This window comes from Pleurodeles waltl, chromosome 11 (assembly GCF_031143425.1).
Source record: "Pleurodeles waltl isolate 20211129_DDA chromosome 11, aPleWal1.hap1.20221129, whole genome shotgun sequence".
NCBI classification, from domain to species: Eukaryota; Metazoa; Chordata; class Amphibia; order Caudata; family Salamandridae; genus Pleurodeles; species Pleurodeles waltl.
Window position 1 is genome coordinate 743,048,060 of NC_090450.1, and position 16,962 is coordinate 743,065,021.

The 16,962-nt window shown below is 46.0% G+C and overlaps 1 protein-coding gene across 1 annotated transcript in view; it reads left to right on the forward strand.

The window, feature by feature from the left end:
• The first annotated feature begins 1,612 nt into the window (after window positions 1–1,612).
• ZNRF3 (zinc and ring finger 3) overlaps window positions 1,613–16,962 on the forward strand; it is a 324,320-nt gene continuing 308,970 nt past the window's right edge. Inside the window, exon 1 of the mRNA XM_069214465.1 lies at window positions 1,613–2,117. Coding sequence (XP_069070566.1) covers window positions 1,890–2,117 — 228 coding nt within the window. The 5' untranslated portion in view covers window positions 1,613–1,889. The remainder of the gene's footprint in view (window positions 2,118–16,962) is intronic.

A 16,962-nucleotide genomic window follows, 5' to 3' on the forward strand; every position in this document is an offset into this window, starting at 1 on the left:
GTTGCTCAGTCGATTTAGGAATGCAGGATGACTGATGAAATCCTGAGTTGCATTCTTGATCTGAGGGAGTGCAATAGTGGTCCAAGCCTCTTTTGGTATTCTCGAGGAGGGCACACTGTGAAGAACACATTCTGGGCTGCTTTATGGGCTCAAATATGCCAGGTTGCTTCCTTGGTCTAGTAAATAAAGGGGAGTAGAAATCCAACGATGCATCCTTAATGTGCAGGGGGACAGATTTTAAGTGATGCTGTTGGTTTGGGAGTGCAGGGGACAGCAGAGAACCATGGTTGCTAGCGGGATAGGGTGCAGAGGGAGAGGAGAGTTTCCAGACTCTTCCCTTGGTCTGGAAAGCTGCAATGCAGATTGCTCTCTATGAACGGAAGTGCACAGAGGGAACTTAAGAGGGGAGGTTGGTACCTTTGAGGGGAGCTAACAGACAGGCCAAGGTTTTCTCCGAGACTCACGGGAGAGCAGAGACTTAGGGATTTTTAAGTGAGCTTGAGGTTTTATACAAGGTGCAATACGTAATAGGCCAACAAAGTGCTTTACAAAGAATTATGGAAACAAGAACTGAGCATAAACAAACATAGTACCAATATTAGATTAGATGTTTTGAGCACCAGTGGTAAAAAAAAAAAAAATGGCAAAGTCATTAGGTCTGGTGTTGACTGCCAGTCTTTTTGGTGTGTTAAAGCATGTTTTGTTATGTCAAAATTTTGCAAAACTTTGTTTTGGAAACGCTGCTTGGCCCTCGTCAATCTCATTAAAAAACATTGGCTAAAAACATTTTTAAAATCGAAAATCACATACTTTCACAGTACACTTTGGCACTTAAGGGAACTAACTACTTGTGATGCATATGCTCCCTGCGAAAGAGCACAATGCCCGTTTTTCACAGTAAAGTTAGCAATGGATTCCCCCCTCCCGAGTAAGAAAAGAGGGGCCACAAACCCCAGGTCGTTGTGCGGTTCTGGGTACAGTGATTCCCTCTTGGTGTGCGAGTGCCGTCGGGCGGTTTATCTGGGTCTGACATAAGGGGTAGAGGTCAGACTTCCGGGGTTCGCTTTGGTCCCGGGTGCTAGGACCCCGGTTTACTCTCTGTGGAACAGGAATCTTGGTCTGTGAACACGGGGCGAGGGGTTGTAGACATCACGGACTGTTCCATGGGCGTGCATAGCTGCCGTCTTGCTATTTTGATCTGTGGGGAGGGGGGGAATCACGGATCCTGCGGCGCTCTCGTGCTATGTATGCGACAGCTTCCCCGCTCCTCCTGTCCGCCGGCGCGGCAGACGGAGAACCCGAGCCCTTTGAAGTGGCGGGCGGAGGGAGAGGCAGGATCCCAGGTTTCTCTTGATCTCGGAGACACGCTGTCTCTTGATCCCTCCTCCTTCCAGCTCCCTCCTTCTCTCCCAAGCTCCCCCTCTCTCCCTGGGAGTGGAAAGGGAAGGGTCAGGGAGCTCGGTGGGCGGGGATAACCCCTTTTGGTTGGAAAGAAGCGGGATCACGTGTGCAGGATGAAAGGGCTGCCGCCCGGCGGGGAGGAGGCCGTGGAGGCTGGGGTACAGAAGGAGGGAGCCTCGGAGCCGGGGGGAGGAGGGAGCCGAGCTCGTGTAATTGACAAAGCTGCACTGGTGAAATAAACACGTTCCCGCACCGCTCTCTGCTATCGATTGCAACCGCCCCTCCCCCGCACACCCCACTTCTTCTCCCTCTCACTTCTCGCTTCCAGCTCCGCGGGTTTGTTTTTGGTGATTATTTGGTTTTTTTTCCGGTTGTTTGGTATTGCAACGGAGCCCGGGAGGAAGAGGTATTTTTTGCACCGGCGCCAGGAGGGGGGCACAGTACCCCCGTAGCAGCCCCGCGAACATGTCCCGGGAGGGACCCACGCGATGAAGGTCCGGAAGGGGGGGCCCCCAGGGGCCCTGCTGCCGCTTCTGCTGCTGGTGCTGGGGGCGCCCCTGGGCCCCCCGGCTGCCCGGGCCAGGGAGGCCGCTTTCGTGGAGGTGGTGCTGTTCGAGTCCAGCCCCAACGGGGACTACACCACTTACACCACGGGCCTGCAAGGCAAGTTCAGCACGGCGGGGGCTACCATCAGCGCGGAGGGAGAGATCGTGCAGGTAATAGCCGCGTGCGTGCCCTCCTAACCCCTTGCAGCGCCCCCCCCTCCCCCCGGGAAATCCAGCATGAGGCTATCCTATAACCCAAATCAAACATTCCAGAGCCGAGATAGGCGACACCTCTACCTTGCAACCACCCACCGACGAGACCCCGTTAGATAACACCCCTAAACAAAGTCCCACAGGAGACACCCCCTGCTACTGATAACTCTCTGAGCCACACGCCGAAACCCCAAATTCACTTCAAAGAAGCAAACCCTGATATACTCCTGCCTCTAAAAGAAATGTGTGTCCCACTTTCCCAACCTTCATTAAAAAAAATAGTTTCTGGAGCAGTGTGCGTGAAATACTTCTGGTGTCTCCCATACACGAGAGCGACCCCTTCAGAGACAACTGGCCACCCAATACCCCACTGAGCAAGAGGATGGACAGACCCCAAGGGCAATTAGATCCCTCACACATCAGAAATCCCCCCCCCGCAGCTTTATAGTGTTAGACATCCACAAGTTGAGGCCCTCATACCCCCAGGAGAAACGCTTAGTTTGTGTACTCCGAGTAGACAAGCATTTTGTCCCATGTACAAATGTGTTTTGCGTGTCTCTAGTAGATGTCTGTATAGAATGTAATTAATCCACCCCCCCTTGTATTTTGCGCCCCCGGAGAGACCGATTTGTAGCAGAGCTGACTTCTGCACGTACTCTGTGTATCCTCTTAGGGAACATGCTCATTATGTGTGCCTCCAAGTGAAATGTGGTTTGCTTACCCTACACGAGCACCATGCATGTTGTGGATTCTATCGCCTTATGGGTATTGTGTGTGTACCTGGGAGAGGCCCGCATACTGCGTACCTTCAAGGGCCATCTGCACATCAAGTGTAACCGCCCTTGGTAGGTCTACACTTTGCGCGTTCGGAGAGACGTCAGAATATGTTGGGTTTTTGAGAGTGTACATATACTGTGTGCCTATCGGTGTAATCTGCTCTGTGTGCACACCACAGTAGAGATGTACATGTTCTGCATCCCAAGACAGAAAGGCACATTTTCTTCTGAAGGGAGAGCCATGTTTAGCGTAACCCCTAAAGAGATGAATGAATATTTGAGCTCTGCATAATATACGTGCACGGGTGACCTATGCATTGTGTGCACTTTATTGAGCGATCTGCAAATTGTGAGCACATCCTTGAAGAAAACTGTTTGCGTACCTCAGTGCGGACCCTCGCACTGTCTCTTCTGTGGAGAAACGCGCGCTGTTGGGGGTGATTTTCCTGAGAAAGCTGCAAGGCGTGCAACCCAGGAGAGATGTGCTTTTTGTGTACACAGTGCAAAAAGTTTTATAAAGTACACCCAGTGAGACACGTCTTTTGTTCAACTATGAAGTCGGGTGGGTAGGGAGTCTACAAAAATACGTCTCATGTATAGTTTGTGCCCCGGGTCTTGCACTCGGAGAGCACGCATTGTGCAGCCCAGGAGTGAGCTGCCGACAGTATACCCTCCAGGAGAGGCGTGCATAGGTGCTTCCCGCAGAAGAGACGTGAACATGTTGCAGCCAACGAGAGCTATATTTCCACTAAACCCACGTGTCATGTACCCTCGCGGCACACGTGTAATTATATATTACATATCCCCATGTGAGGTATATATTTTGTGCGCCTCGGGTAGAGAGCAGCAGGTTTTCTGTCGCCAGGAGATTTTGTTTTTGTGCCCAATCTCTGAATGTGTAATTGCGTGCCACAAGGGAGACACGAGTGTATTGTCCAATTTCCCCCGTCCACCACCTCCGGGGAAAGAGAGGCATCCCCATGCTGGAGCTGCCACTTTGCAAGGCTGGGCTGTAGCTTTGCCTGGATACAAGATGGCTTCTGGAGTGGGGCTGGCATGTGGGACTCATTCACAATAAGAGGCTGGCAGTGCCCGCTGATCTCAGAGAGCAGGAATGAGACTGAGCGTCAGGGAAGGGGCGGCTTCCGAGGGCTGCAGCTAGGGACGCGGGCAGTACGCCGCTACACTGAGTCTAGGCAGCACAGCGCTACATGGGGGCCTAGGACGCCTATGTGCGTCTTTTAATAGAGAAGACTGAATTTAATTCGGGGCACAGAACTGTCGGGCTCGGAACACTGGCTTTGAGCGCAGGGAATTGCACTGCACTTGGGGAAAATAGGAGGGTTTCGTTTGTATTTTGGGGACATAGAACACTGCGCCTGTGATTGTGGGGTACTTAACTGCACCTTGTGTGAATAGAACTGCACTGCGTTTGGGTAGAACTGCAGATTGCGATTTTTGTGTGTACACACAAATGCACTGCATTTCACTGAGTACATAGCACCGCACTGCACTAGTATATTTAGAGCTTTCCATGCACTGCATTGGGGGAATTGATGAGGGACCCTATTGAGGGCCACGGGGAGCTTAATTCCTAATACTGGGTGTGTCTCTCACTAGTAGATAGATAGCCAGGGATCTGCCATGGGCCTCATGGTGAGACAACTTGGATCCTCTATCGGCAATTGTATTTATATAGCGCGTACTGCCCCTGACCAGGCGTTGAAGCGCTTTAATCTGGCAGGGCTGTTATCTTTACAGTAGACAGCCTCGGATGTGACCCTTGACCTGGGTCTAGTTCGAACTAGGAGAGACTCCATGACCTGACGCCTGATACTGGTCTCAGTGACATCCTATGATGCACTTTGACTATTTCCAAGAGACACTTTGTGTATAGGTCTGAAAGGGCATTTTAGCCAGTTTATGTGGCTTCTCTCACCGGAGGGAAGTCCGCTGGGGACACTTTATGTCTCAAAGTTGAAGTGCAGAAGCCGCAACCAGGGTCCCGATCTTGCACGCACGGATTCTCTGCACCTGGACCCCTTTGGAAAGATGTGTTTGGCCTGCGGTGTTGCCCTCCCCCCGTGCAGAGGTGTGCAGGGCTGGGAGGTGGTTCATCTGCGAGCAGCTCTTCTTTCAGTGCTGGGCATCGGTGGCGGGCTTTGGGACAGCGGAGACGGGGGCTCTTTCAATGCTTGTATATTCGTGTGTCTGAACGCAGTTGTACCTGCAGCCTTTACAATGCACACTTGCTGCACTGCTGCTTGTGACGTCTAACACAGTAGAATATGCCTTAATCAGCCGGTTGAGCCTTTGACAGTGCGGTGGCGAGGTTCTGGGGCTGTAAAAACAAAATTGGTTGTTAATGTGTTGTTTTAATACTACTTATTTTTTTAACGCAGCGAGGGGGATTGCAAAGTGGTTTAGGGTCGTCTGGCCTTTGCACATACAGAATTAAGTACTGTTTTTCTGAAAGGCTAAGCTCGCAGTCAGGCGGGGCAAGTTCTCCAGTGTGCCCAGGGCTGTCTAGACTGGTCCGCCTAATCCAAACCATGAAAGGATAAACTGTGAGTCTTTGGTAGGAGAAGGGCGGCTTGCTTGTTTCATTGGTCCCTCTTGATCATTGGCCTTTTCAGAACGATACTCCCATGTCTTTGCTTTCAAGATCTGGAGAAAGAATATAAAGGCATGAATGGACCAGGATACCTAGGGAGAGCCAGCTGTTACTCGAAGTCTTGGGAGAGCTGACTGCCACAGACATGGATGGCATAGAGGCCTCAAAGATCGTATGTGCCAAATACATATTAAATCTAAATCTAGTAAATGCACCCTCTCCCGAGAGATAATGGGTGGTGGAAATATCTTCAAGTTCAGTCCATTCATGGCATACTCAGGCAGTTTGCCCCAATATTTGCACCCTGGGAATGGGGCGAGGGTGTCAAGGATTTCTGTACTCTAGATTGGTAGTGGAGGCAGCAACAGAATGAGGTAAAGACAGATGTCCCATCACACTGTGCCATAGTGCTGTTTAGGTAGGGGAGGCTTCCCTCATTGCGCAATTTCTAGCCCTGTGGTGGAACAATGTGTGGGCTGGTGGTATTCAAGGAAGGCAGTCTTTCTCCTGCATGCACCCATGCTTCAGGTCATTTATTGAGGGGCTCACGTCTTGGGTTAACTTGCAGTGGATGTGCTTGCACCTGCGTTCGTTTACAGGGGCATATGATGGGCCATGGGTTGTTTTCTGGCTTTGGAGTGGATGTTTTTGTGCCTGCTGTGGTTGGTGGGTTATTGGTGTAGTCTCCAGTGGTTGTATGTCTTAGGATGGTCTTTGACTAAATGAGTGGTGGAGGGTTTGGGACTGTAGGACGTCTCTTCTGACCTTGTAGTAGATGTTATTGGACATGCTTGGGGATGGGGGCTGGTTAGTGACTGTGTCTCAGGGTTTCTTGTAGACTTGCAAAAGATGTGCTTGGACTTGACGTTTTTTGAAGTGTGGATTAAACTGAAGAATGCTTGCTTCTTTTCTGTTAAGTGTTATGCTCTCCGGCAATGTTACAATACTAACCAGGTTTGTGCCCTCTCAAGGAGTATTGTCCTTGCATCCAATTTAATAAATAGGAGAACGAGCAGGGATTGCGAAGTACTGGATTCTGTGCAGACAAGGCTAGCACCTAGAGCCCTACTTGGCTTCCTAAACGTAATTCTTGTGAGACCTGGAGATGCATGTAGGCCATGATTGTATAGTGGGTTAAAACCTAAGAGCCTCCTTGAAAGAGCCTCCGGCCTGCACTTCAGCAGAAGCTAAATATACCAGCTGTCTAGAATTGCTTTATTTGCTTTTCATTCTATAATTTGGAATCTGATGGATTATCCATAATGCAATTTGTTTAAATTGCTCAAATTAAAGGAATTTATGTTACAGGTGGCTAACGTGCATGATCTTCATAGGTTATCTGGAGTGCCAGGGCCGAAGATACAGAGTGTTGAACACTTCCAGAATGAAAGCTCTCCGAGGTGTGTGCTAGGCACAGCTTGCCCAGGATAGAGCATTCCATTGAATGAGCATGCAGTACCCAGCTCCAAGAAAGAAGTATGGGATTTAGAGTATTTTGTCCCTACCATTTGTTGTCACACCAGGACTGGCAATCCACTGTGAGGCTGACCGGGCACAGGCATAGCTAGATGTCCTAGCCAGTGCTGTGAAGGATGGATGACCTTCTCACAGGGCTCCTGTACCTCTGAACCAATGGTTGGTTGTGTTCAAGACCTGTAATTGTTGTTAGCCCTCACAGCATTGGTCCATGAAATGTAAGTATGTGCACCAGCCCAAAGATGTTGTCAAGGCCTGGGATCTTGGCCCTCATGGCAAAGGCCAGGAGCCTGTAGAATAATAGATCACACATGGAGGGCTTGAGTGTTCTTAGGCACACCAGTAGTGGAGTGCCTGCTCATAGCTTTAAATTGAATGACATTTTAAGGGCATCTGCTTCTGCAATGCTGGTTATGTATTGGAAGCAGACAATCCTTTTCTCCTACGAAATCTTGTTCCGGATAACTTGTGGTTTTCATTATTATAGATTGTCCTGTTTTCGCCAGTTGTTTTCTGATGAACGTGTATCACGTGGAGTCAAGAATCTTTCTCAAGCCTGGGGGAATTGAGGCCAGGGTCGCCTCACTAACACTGAAGACATGCAAACAAAAGTGGGCTCTTTTTAGTAGTGGGTATCATGCCCAAGTTGTCAACTGTGGAACCTGGTAAATCAGGTATAATCCCAGGTTTGATCAGATTTACCACCTTATGCCCCAGTCCCTTATCTGCTAAATTGGCGTGCCCCAGAACAAGCTACGCTAGTCCTAAGCACAGAGGAAAATGTCCTCTAGATCAGTGGTTCCCAACCTGTGGTCCGGGGACCCCTGGTTGTCCACGAAGCCCAGTCAGGGGGTCTGCGACTGCTTAGAAAATTAAAGAATATTAACAGATTAGGTCGCCAGCTTTTAGTAATGACTCAGTGGGGGGCCCCGGATTCCAAGAAAGATTCAGTGGGGTGTCCCCGGGCTCCAGTAATAATAAAGTGGGGGTCCACAGAAGTCAAAAGGTTGGGAACCACTGCTCTAGATTACTTCTATCATGCGGTCTACAATTTAGATGTGCTTTAATTCGTTTTTTTTTTTTGGTAGAACTTACTTATAATTCGGTTGCTGCCTAAAACGCTTCTGGCACTGTGGAGCTTTTCTCTTCAATTCCAGAGCAATACGTGGCAGAGAAGTAAATGTTTCCATTATATAGTTGGTAGAGGTATGATTGTCATAAGTGTGGATGGACATTTGCAACGCTACATAGAACCACCAAACTGGTTAAAGACAGTTATTTTTTCAACAACATTTTTCTTTACATGACTCAACTGTAAGCAGTACTGCTTGGGTGAAGCTTTCAGCCACTCCTTGCATCTTTCCGAGTGTACCAAGAGTCTATTTTAGGTAGCTGAATTACAATCGTGAGAGTGGAAGCATCTGCTTTATGAGATGGGTGGTATTTCTGCTGTGTGCAGCTTATGAAGGGGGCAAGGGGTTATGAGTTTGATCATCTGCTTCACTGGCTACATCTGTAAGTGTGTAACTAGTTCATTTTAGATACAAAAAGAGGAAGGCCACCTTGTTTTGTGCCCTATGTGGTTTTCATGCTTTTACTGCTGAGAGGTCACCTTGGACTTTGAGGTAGTTGATCCTCGATGTGTCATTCTGTAGGCAAGTGCAATGATCTAATGTTCCTGATGTTCAAAGAAGGAGGATTACAGGCAGTGGTTTGCAGTGGAATAGTGCTCTGTTTCACTGTTGACCGGCTGAATAAATAACTGCCTGAAGTAGGTGGTTGACGACAAGATCGTGTTGAGCTGATGATACCTCTAAAAGGAGGTTAATTGTAAGGAAGCACCAAGTGATCACCAACCCCCTATCAGTGTGCTTCCCATAATTAAACCAGTGAGGCAGGGCCATTTCATCTTATACATGTGATTTTGATCTACAGCAGTTTGATTCACAGTCCTTAGAAATGACTTGGATTTTTGTCATTAGCCTACTAGTTGTAGCACATAGTGTGGTTGCTGAGGATGAACTTCTTAGAGGCTACATAAACCATGAGCAACATTGTTAATCCTTGCTGATATCAGAGATGGATGTGTTTCACCTGATGTCTGTAATTAGTTCAGAATAACCTGATACACCAAAGAGCTCTGTCCTCTGATACCTGAGGGAGACTCTTATCTGGGGGAGGATGTTGTGATCCGCTGTGGTGAAGATGAAGATAGATTAAGCTGGATCAGTGCAAAGGCATGACCCTGGTCTTCAACAGTAAGTTTTCTTAATGTCCAATTGTTTTTTTTTCTTACATTCTCAAGATCTTGCTGAACCACAGAGACTGAAACAAATGTCTTGATGAATTCTTGTAATGGATGGAGTGAAGGCCTTTCGACAATACGCAATGTTTCTTGTGTTGGAGCTGTTGTAATCAGTGTCAGGTGGTGGCTTTATTACTAGGACTGATGGAGCTGCTTCTTAAAGTGAAATGGATTTTGTGGGGCTGACTGCTCTGCTCCTTAAGGTGGTGTGCTATTTGTGGGTTAAACTGCATGGATGGAACTTCTTGTCCAGTCGGGGTGCCTGCTGTGGGCTGAGCAAGCGCTAATGGCTTTGGCTCCGAGGTGCCACATCTAATGTTGTCTACACTGGTGCTGGTAGAGCTGGCCCCCTCTAAGTGACATTTCTGGTAAAATTAAATTCGAGGATCGGAGAGGACTCTGCTCCACATGCATCTATTTTCTTTCGTGCCACAGCCTGAGACCTAGGCTGGTTTCCAAGCTTCCAAGGCTAGCACTAGGTTTTAAACGCATGCGTCCCTTGGTCTGTGTTGCTGGCAGCTGATAAGGCCAAATACTGCCAAGTTCAGCACTCATCCTTCTTCAGGAGATCAAGTGAGAAGAAGCAAGTGATTAAAGTGCGGGTAAAATGTTTTGACTGCTAAAAAGATCTGTGTACATTCCTAAAATAATATCCCTTCGGGTTCTGATTTTAATGCACGTCCAAAAACCTTTGTTTAAAGCCAGTCAAGTTCAATCAAGAATATGTTTACAAACAAATCATTTTACAGCGTGCACGTTTGTGAGGCAGATATATGGGAGCTGGCTCGTCGAATAATCCGTAGCACATAGCGCATTGATGGCAAGGATGAGCATAGTACAGTTGCTGGCAAAATATTGGCTGCTGTAGTGAATGGTGCCCTCTGTGTGTAATGCACTTGAAGGCCGCAGTGGTCTTGAGGACCATCTGGTTGTTGGGTGGCTATGACGAGGGCAGCTCTGTTTGTATTGTAGTTCTATTTGCATAGCACTTACTTCCCCTGAAGAGATGCATTAGGGTAAGGGGTACAATGCTACACTGTACGGTGTGCTTGGTTGGGAAAATGTTGACGTAAAATGCAGCCTATGTGGGCCGTGTGTTAGTGTTGCTCGTGATAACCAGAGGGTTGCTCTTATCCAAACTATGGTTACTGTGCTTGTAGTTTGGCAAAGAATGACGAATAGAACGATTAAACATTACATTCTGTTATTGTGTCTGGTTGGTAAGGAGGTAATTATGAGTGGCCTATGTGGAAAGTGTTTGGTGTAAGTGATGGGTAGTGGAATGCACGTCTTGTGTCACATTGTATGCCCAGTTTATGTGCAGCTCATGTAATGCCTGGAGTGTGATGCCGTAGAGCTTGATGGGCTACATCCGTCATCCTTGAGGGAGGGATACATTTTGGTTACTGTGTGGACATGCTCTGCCGTCATTGGATGACCTTACTTTGTTTTGTGGAAATGAATATTTCTTTTATAGTCGCATGTAAACACAGATTAAAGTAAAATGCATACACCCAGTCTACCAAAATGTCCATCTTGTAGCCATACCTTCCTACAAACATTCTGACTCACACCTATTCGCGCTGCAGAACACCTGTCACCAAAGGTGCTGGGACTGTACATAGAATAGTAAAATTACCCTGTCCTAATATTTCAGGGGCATGCTCTTGAGTAGCTCAAAGAATTAAACATCGGTCTTGGTTTTTGAAGGGAAGTTTTAATTTCGATATTTTGTCTGTCTATATTTTGGTGTATGAGATTTTGAAAAATATTTTTTCAGTCAGTTTTCATGTTTAACCGTAAGTAGTGATAATGAACGGAGAGCCCATGTTTCATGGTGGTGGTGGCAAAGAGGAATATCGCAGTACTAAGTGTTACTGTCGGAGGGGTGAACCAGAGGTTTTTCTGGTACCGTATTACCATAAACCAAGCTTTATTTAGTTGTAGTAACGACTAATTGAACCGTTTCCTGCTGTAATTGTGCTTTGACATGAAGTTATACATCGGCCCCGCTTTCAGAAATATAAAGGCGTATGTTGACTGAGTTCACTAGGGTTTTAAGGCATCCTTGAGGAGATGGGGAGCACTATTTGCTAGTCCTCCCGAGTAGTAGGTTTGTATTTAGTGGTTTTAGCAACAATGAAAAGGGAAGGTATTTGGAAGCAGCCGTAATGAGGACTGGAAGTCTTGCTTGGTGCTACTAAAGAATGGGGTTTATTAACTTTACAGTTCTGCATGTAAGCAGGATAGGACCAGTATCTGTTAACAGTGTTATTGCTAGAGTAGGGGCAGTGAGGAAAGAATAGGTCAGTTTTTGGGTGTAAAAACAATTGGGAACAAAATGATATTAAATCCTTCGTATCTTTCACTATTACCATTAAATGAGTGTTGAAAGAGGAATTGAGAGTTTTGTGGTGCTGATTTGGTGGGGAATGCATCAGGTTTTATTGGTAGTGAGAATAGGAACTATATGGTGCTTGTAAACAGTTGTACCAAGGAATTGAGCAGTCTTCAGTTGTCATTGCGAAATCTTAACAGTAGTTGGTTGTAGCAAGGAAGAATTAAACTATTTGGCTATGTAAGTAGAAATCAAATGGTATTTGTTGTGAGAAGAAATAATCAAACCGTGTTTGTTTCTTTAAATAAATGGGGCTGTCATTGTCTGTAGTGACCAACACAATTTACTCAGCTTTTGTTGTAATTAAGACCAGAATAGCGTTCTGTGGTTGTAGTATGGAAGTATGGTACTCATCTTAATAGTGGAGTTTTTGGCAGATAATGAGCATGGCAGTATTTTAGCAAAGGTACAAAAATTTGAAAGCACGGGACTGAGAAAGGAGGGTGAATTTTGCCAGAGACTGATGCCTTGGCCTCAAGGAATTGTCAACTGTCCAACTCCAGTTGACTGCTGAACAGGTAGTGATGAGTGCTGAAGCCTCTTTGGCCAAGTCGGTTGATCGCTGTACTAATAAGGAAAAGCTGTTTCACTGCAGGTGCAACTGCCTTTCCTGAACAGCTTAGGTCAGTGCGCTGCCTCAAGTCATCACAGTGTCTGTATGCAAGTCAATGTTTAATATGTTCATTGTGTAAGAAGATCCTCAGACGTTCAAAACTCCATCCGAGAACGTTAAGGATAATGAAACCCTTTATCCCCAGTCAAGGTTGAAAACGTGTTGATCAAGGCATGTCCCAGAATTGATTAAGGCAAATGCATCCTAGTATGTGGCCCAACACCCAGGCTAGCCACCCTCAAAGCAACAATCTCTATGGCTGCGCACCAGCACCATCACTCTAGTGCTAAATCACATCCTATGGTTCCTCGTGAAGCATGGCAGTCCTTCATTCTGACTTACTTATTTCACATACAAGGTGGTCCATCTACGCTCTCCAAAATTCCTCTTGCAAAACCTAAAGAGATAAGGGACTACGCACTCTACTAGAGGAAAGGGAGTTAATGATTGTAAGTCCTGAAAACGATAAAGCATAAGGTACTCAAGCATTTCTCCCCTGAATCACTGATGCTCTATGCCCTCTCTGGTGTGGAAGCACTTACACTCAAAGCATTTCATTGAATTGTTTACAGGCACCTTTTGTTTATCACATGCTTGGCTCTTATTGGGTACGGCCTTTTTTTTTTTTTTTTTTTTTAACTTTTGACTGATACATGTCAGCAATCAAACACTTGTGTTACTAGACACTAGTCTGCCCTTGTTCTCTTGCCATCTCGGTAGCATCTGACTGGTTTAGTACAATGTAATGTAAAGCCTTTGAGGCTGGTTTAATTCTTTTGAACATTTTTTTTTTTTATATATATATATATATATATATATATATATATATATATATATATATATAATATTTATATATTTTTTTTCTTCAAGTGCTGCTCCTTCACTCTGATAAAGCAAAGAGGGTTGCGCTAACAGTGGTTTCATTCATGCAATACTTTACTGGATTGCTTCTGAGGCGATATAACAAAATGCGTTTCTGTCTTCCGACCTTGATCACCGGATCTATTACTCACAACACGACCCTTTTTATGTGTGAGTAGTGTTCTTTCCCTTTTCTTTTTCTCAAACACCTGTATTCAATCCGATGTGCCCTTAACTCACCCTGTAAAAAACATGCTATTTCACCCGGTCTATCACAAATCTGATAAAAGAAAATAAAACACAAAAAAAACGTGCGATTCAAAGTGCAACTTACGACTTATTTTGAAAAAGGTTTTCAGCTCAACTCGTATTTACAAACGACAAGGCATTGGTCAATTCATACACTCTACTGAGTTTCCCCTGATCATTGCAGTGCATTGTGGGCTGCGCAGGTTTTGTGCGTCTTATACTGTGTTTATAGTCTGTCCTGTTGGGATTCACAGTTCTGCTTACTTGAACACCGTGCGATGTTTATACTGGCTTTTATATATGAAATATATGTTAAGTGAAGTGTTGCGACTTGAGACTGGTAAACAGTGGTTGCGTAGCAGTTACTGGAGAATGTACGTTTGTCGGTAGGTGTTAGCTGCTGGTGGATATAATGTGTTGGGTGGCATACCTGAAGCACAGGTTTCCGTGACACAAACAGGTTTCAGGGTTTTTTCATGAAGAACACTAGCCAATGTATGGTTGTATGCCCACCAAAGTTCTAACTAGTCCTCTGACCTTAGAGGGCTGATCCAACCTAAATTGTCTTTTGTTGAATACTTCAGAGGATCACAACAGGAAACCGGTTATGTTTTAAATAAAGATAAGGGTGAAATAAGGCCAGGCCCTACAAACGAGCTTCACTTGAGTTCTAGAACAGTGTGTGCCCGTGGAATATGCTGTTAGGTCATCGAAGCCTTGCCCTGTGGATGCTTTTTTTGTTGCTGTTGTTGTCATTTGCGGGTGGCATGAAATAGTTTGGAATCTTCGAGGTTTGTTCTAGAGATGTGGCTGGGAGGATTGCCTCATTTTCTCATGTCTGCTTTCTTTTTTTTACGAAACTCATTTTGTGTTTGGATTTGAGTACAGCCAACATAATTGATCTATAAATGCCAATTTCTATAGAGTTTTTGTCTTAATGGCTCGAGCATTTTGTCCTGGACTCTGTTTCCACAAGCCTTAGTTAGTACACAGGTGCACTTCACACTCTACTCTTGCGCAGAAGTTAAGCGCACTCAATGTTTTCTTCCGATCCCGAAGATATTTTTCTAACGGTAAAAGAAAAGGGTCAATTCTGGATCCAGGTCACAAAAATACCTCCATGGAGAAACCACTTCAGAACACAAATGAATTATTTAAGCAACATTAGGTCCCTCAAAGCACAACTATTCGAATCCCTTTTTACTGACAATGATATAGGATCTCTCTTAAGCTGATATATATATCTCTATCGTGTGTGTGTCTCAACCGTGCTTGAGCATAACCCAATTCTAAAACAGAACACAAGCCACCGACTTTCAAACTATCATTAATGTTAACACCAGCTCAAAAGGTTTAGCTTTAATCATTACCCTAAAGCTTTACCTCCTTTCTAGGTAGCATTAGTAACCCTTTTTTGAATGTTTAACTCACTTTGAAATGTAAACTTTTAAATGAGCTTTATATTTCATTGAAGCAAACTACAGTAGTTTTCATCTTCAATGAACTTTCTGTGCCGTGATTGCTTTGCAAAGGCATTATTCACCTTTCTTCAAGGATGTAAAACTGCCAATTAGTTACAATGACCTGCCCGATTGCGATGGGCACCGGACGTCCTGTGGAGTCTGCCTCCGTGTCTTACTGCGTGTCTGCTGACCTGTTGTCTTTTTAAAACAGTTTTTTATTAGTTAATGTTCCGTAAAATACTCACAAAAAGGCTTTGGGGTCCGCAATACATTTCTCTCACCTCATTCTGTTAGTTGTTTGGTGCAGCATTACAGTGCTTGACCGCAAACGTGCACTGACTCATCCCTACTAAAATTCTCAAACTCATTGATGCACTGCACATAAAACAATCAATTTAATTTCGTTTTATTTTTCACTGTAGCAAGTGTAGGAGGCTGGACTGGCTTGTAGTGAGTACCTAGGGGTACTTGCACCTTGCACCAGGCCCAATTATCCCTTATTAGTGTATAGGGTGTCTAGCAGCTTAGGCTGATAGATAATGGTAGCTTAGCAGAGCAGCTTAGGCTGAACTAGGAGACATGTAAAGCTCCTACAGTACCACTAGTGTCATATGCACAATATCATAAGAAAACACAATACACAGATATACTAAAAATAAAGGTACTTTATTTTTATGACAATATGCCAAAAGTATCTCAGTGAGTACCCTCAGTATGAGGATAGCAAATATACACAAGATATATGTACACAATACCAAAATATGCAGTAACAGTATTAGAAAACAGTGCAAACAATGTATAGTTACAATAGGATGCAATGGAGACACATAGGGATAGGGGCAACACAAACCATATACTCCAAAAGTGGAATGCAAACCACAAATGGACCCCAAACCTATGTGACCTTGTAGAGGGTCGCTGGGACTATTAGAAAATAATAAGGGTTAGAAAAATAGCCCACCCCAAGACCCTGAAAAGTGAGTGCAAAGTGCACTAAAGTTCCCCAAAGGACATAGAAGTCGTGATAGGGGAATTCTGCAGGAAAGACACAAACCAACAATGCAACAACAATGGATTTCCAGTCGAGGGTACCTGTGGGACAAGGGGACCAAGTCCAAAAGTCACAAGCAAGTCGGAGATGGGCAGGTGCCCAGGAAATGCCAGCTGTGGGTGCAAAGATGCTGCTACTGGACAGTAGAAGCGTAGGTTTCTGCAAGAACGACAAGGGCTAGAGACTTCCCCTTTGGAGGACGGATCCCTCACGCCGTGGAGAGTCGTGCAGAAGTGTTTTCCTGCCGAAAGACCGCCAACAAGCCTTGCTAGCTGCAAATCGTGCGGTTAGTGTTTTTGGATGCTGCTGTGGCCCAGGAGGGACCAGGATGTCGCCAATTGCGTCTGGGGACAGAGGGGGCGTCGAGCAAGACAAGGAGCCCTCTCAGCAGCAGGCAGCACCCGCAGAAGTGCCAGAAACAGGCACTACGAGGATGCGTGAAACGGTGCTCACCCGAAGTCGCACAAAGGAGTCCCACGTCGCCGGAGAACAACTTAGGAGGTCGTGCAATGCAGGTTAGAGTGCCGTGGACCCAGGCTGGACTGTGCACAAAGGATTTCCGCCGGAAGTGCATGGAGGCTGGAGTAGCTGCAAAAGTCACGGTTCCCAGCAATGCAGTCTGGCGTGGGGAGGCAAGGACTTACCTCCACCAAACTTGGACTGAAGAGTCACTGGACTGTGGGAGTCACTTGGACAGAGTTGCTGGATTCAAGGGACCTCGCTCGTCGTGCTGAGAGGAGACCCAAGGTACCGGTGATGCAGTTCTTTGGTGCCTGCGGTTGCAGGGGGACGATTCAGTCGACCCACGGGAGATTTCTTCGGAGCTTCTAGTGCAGAGAGGAGGCAGACTACCCCCACAGCATGCACCACCAGGAAAACAGTCGAGAAGGCGGCAGGATCAGCGTTACAGAGTTGCAGTAGTCGTCTTTGCTACTATGTTTCAGTTTTGCAGGCTTCCAGCGCGGTCAGCAGTCGATTCCTTGGCAGAAGGTGAAGA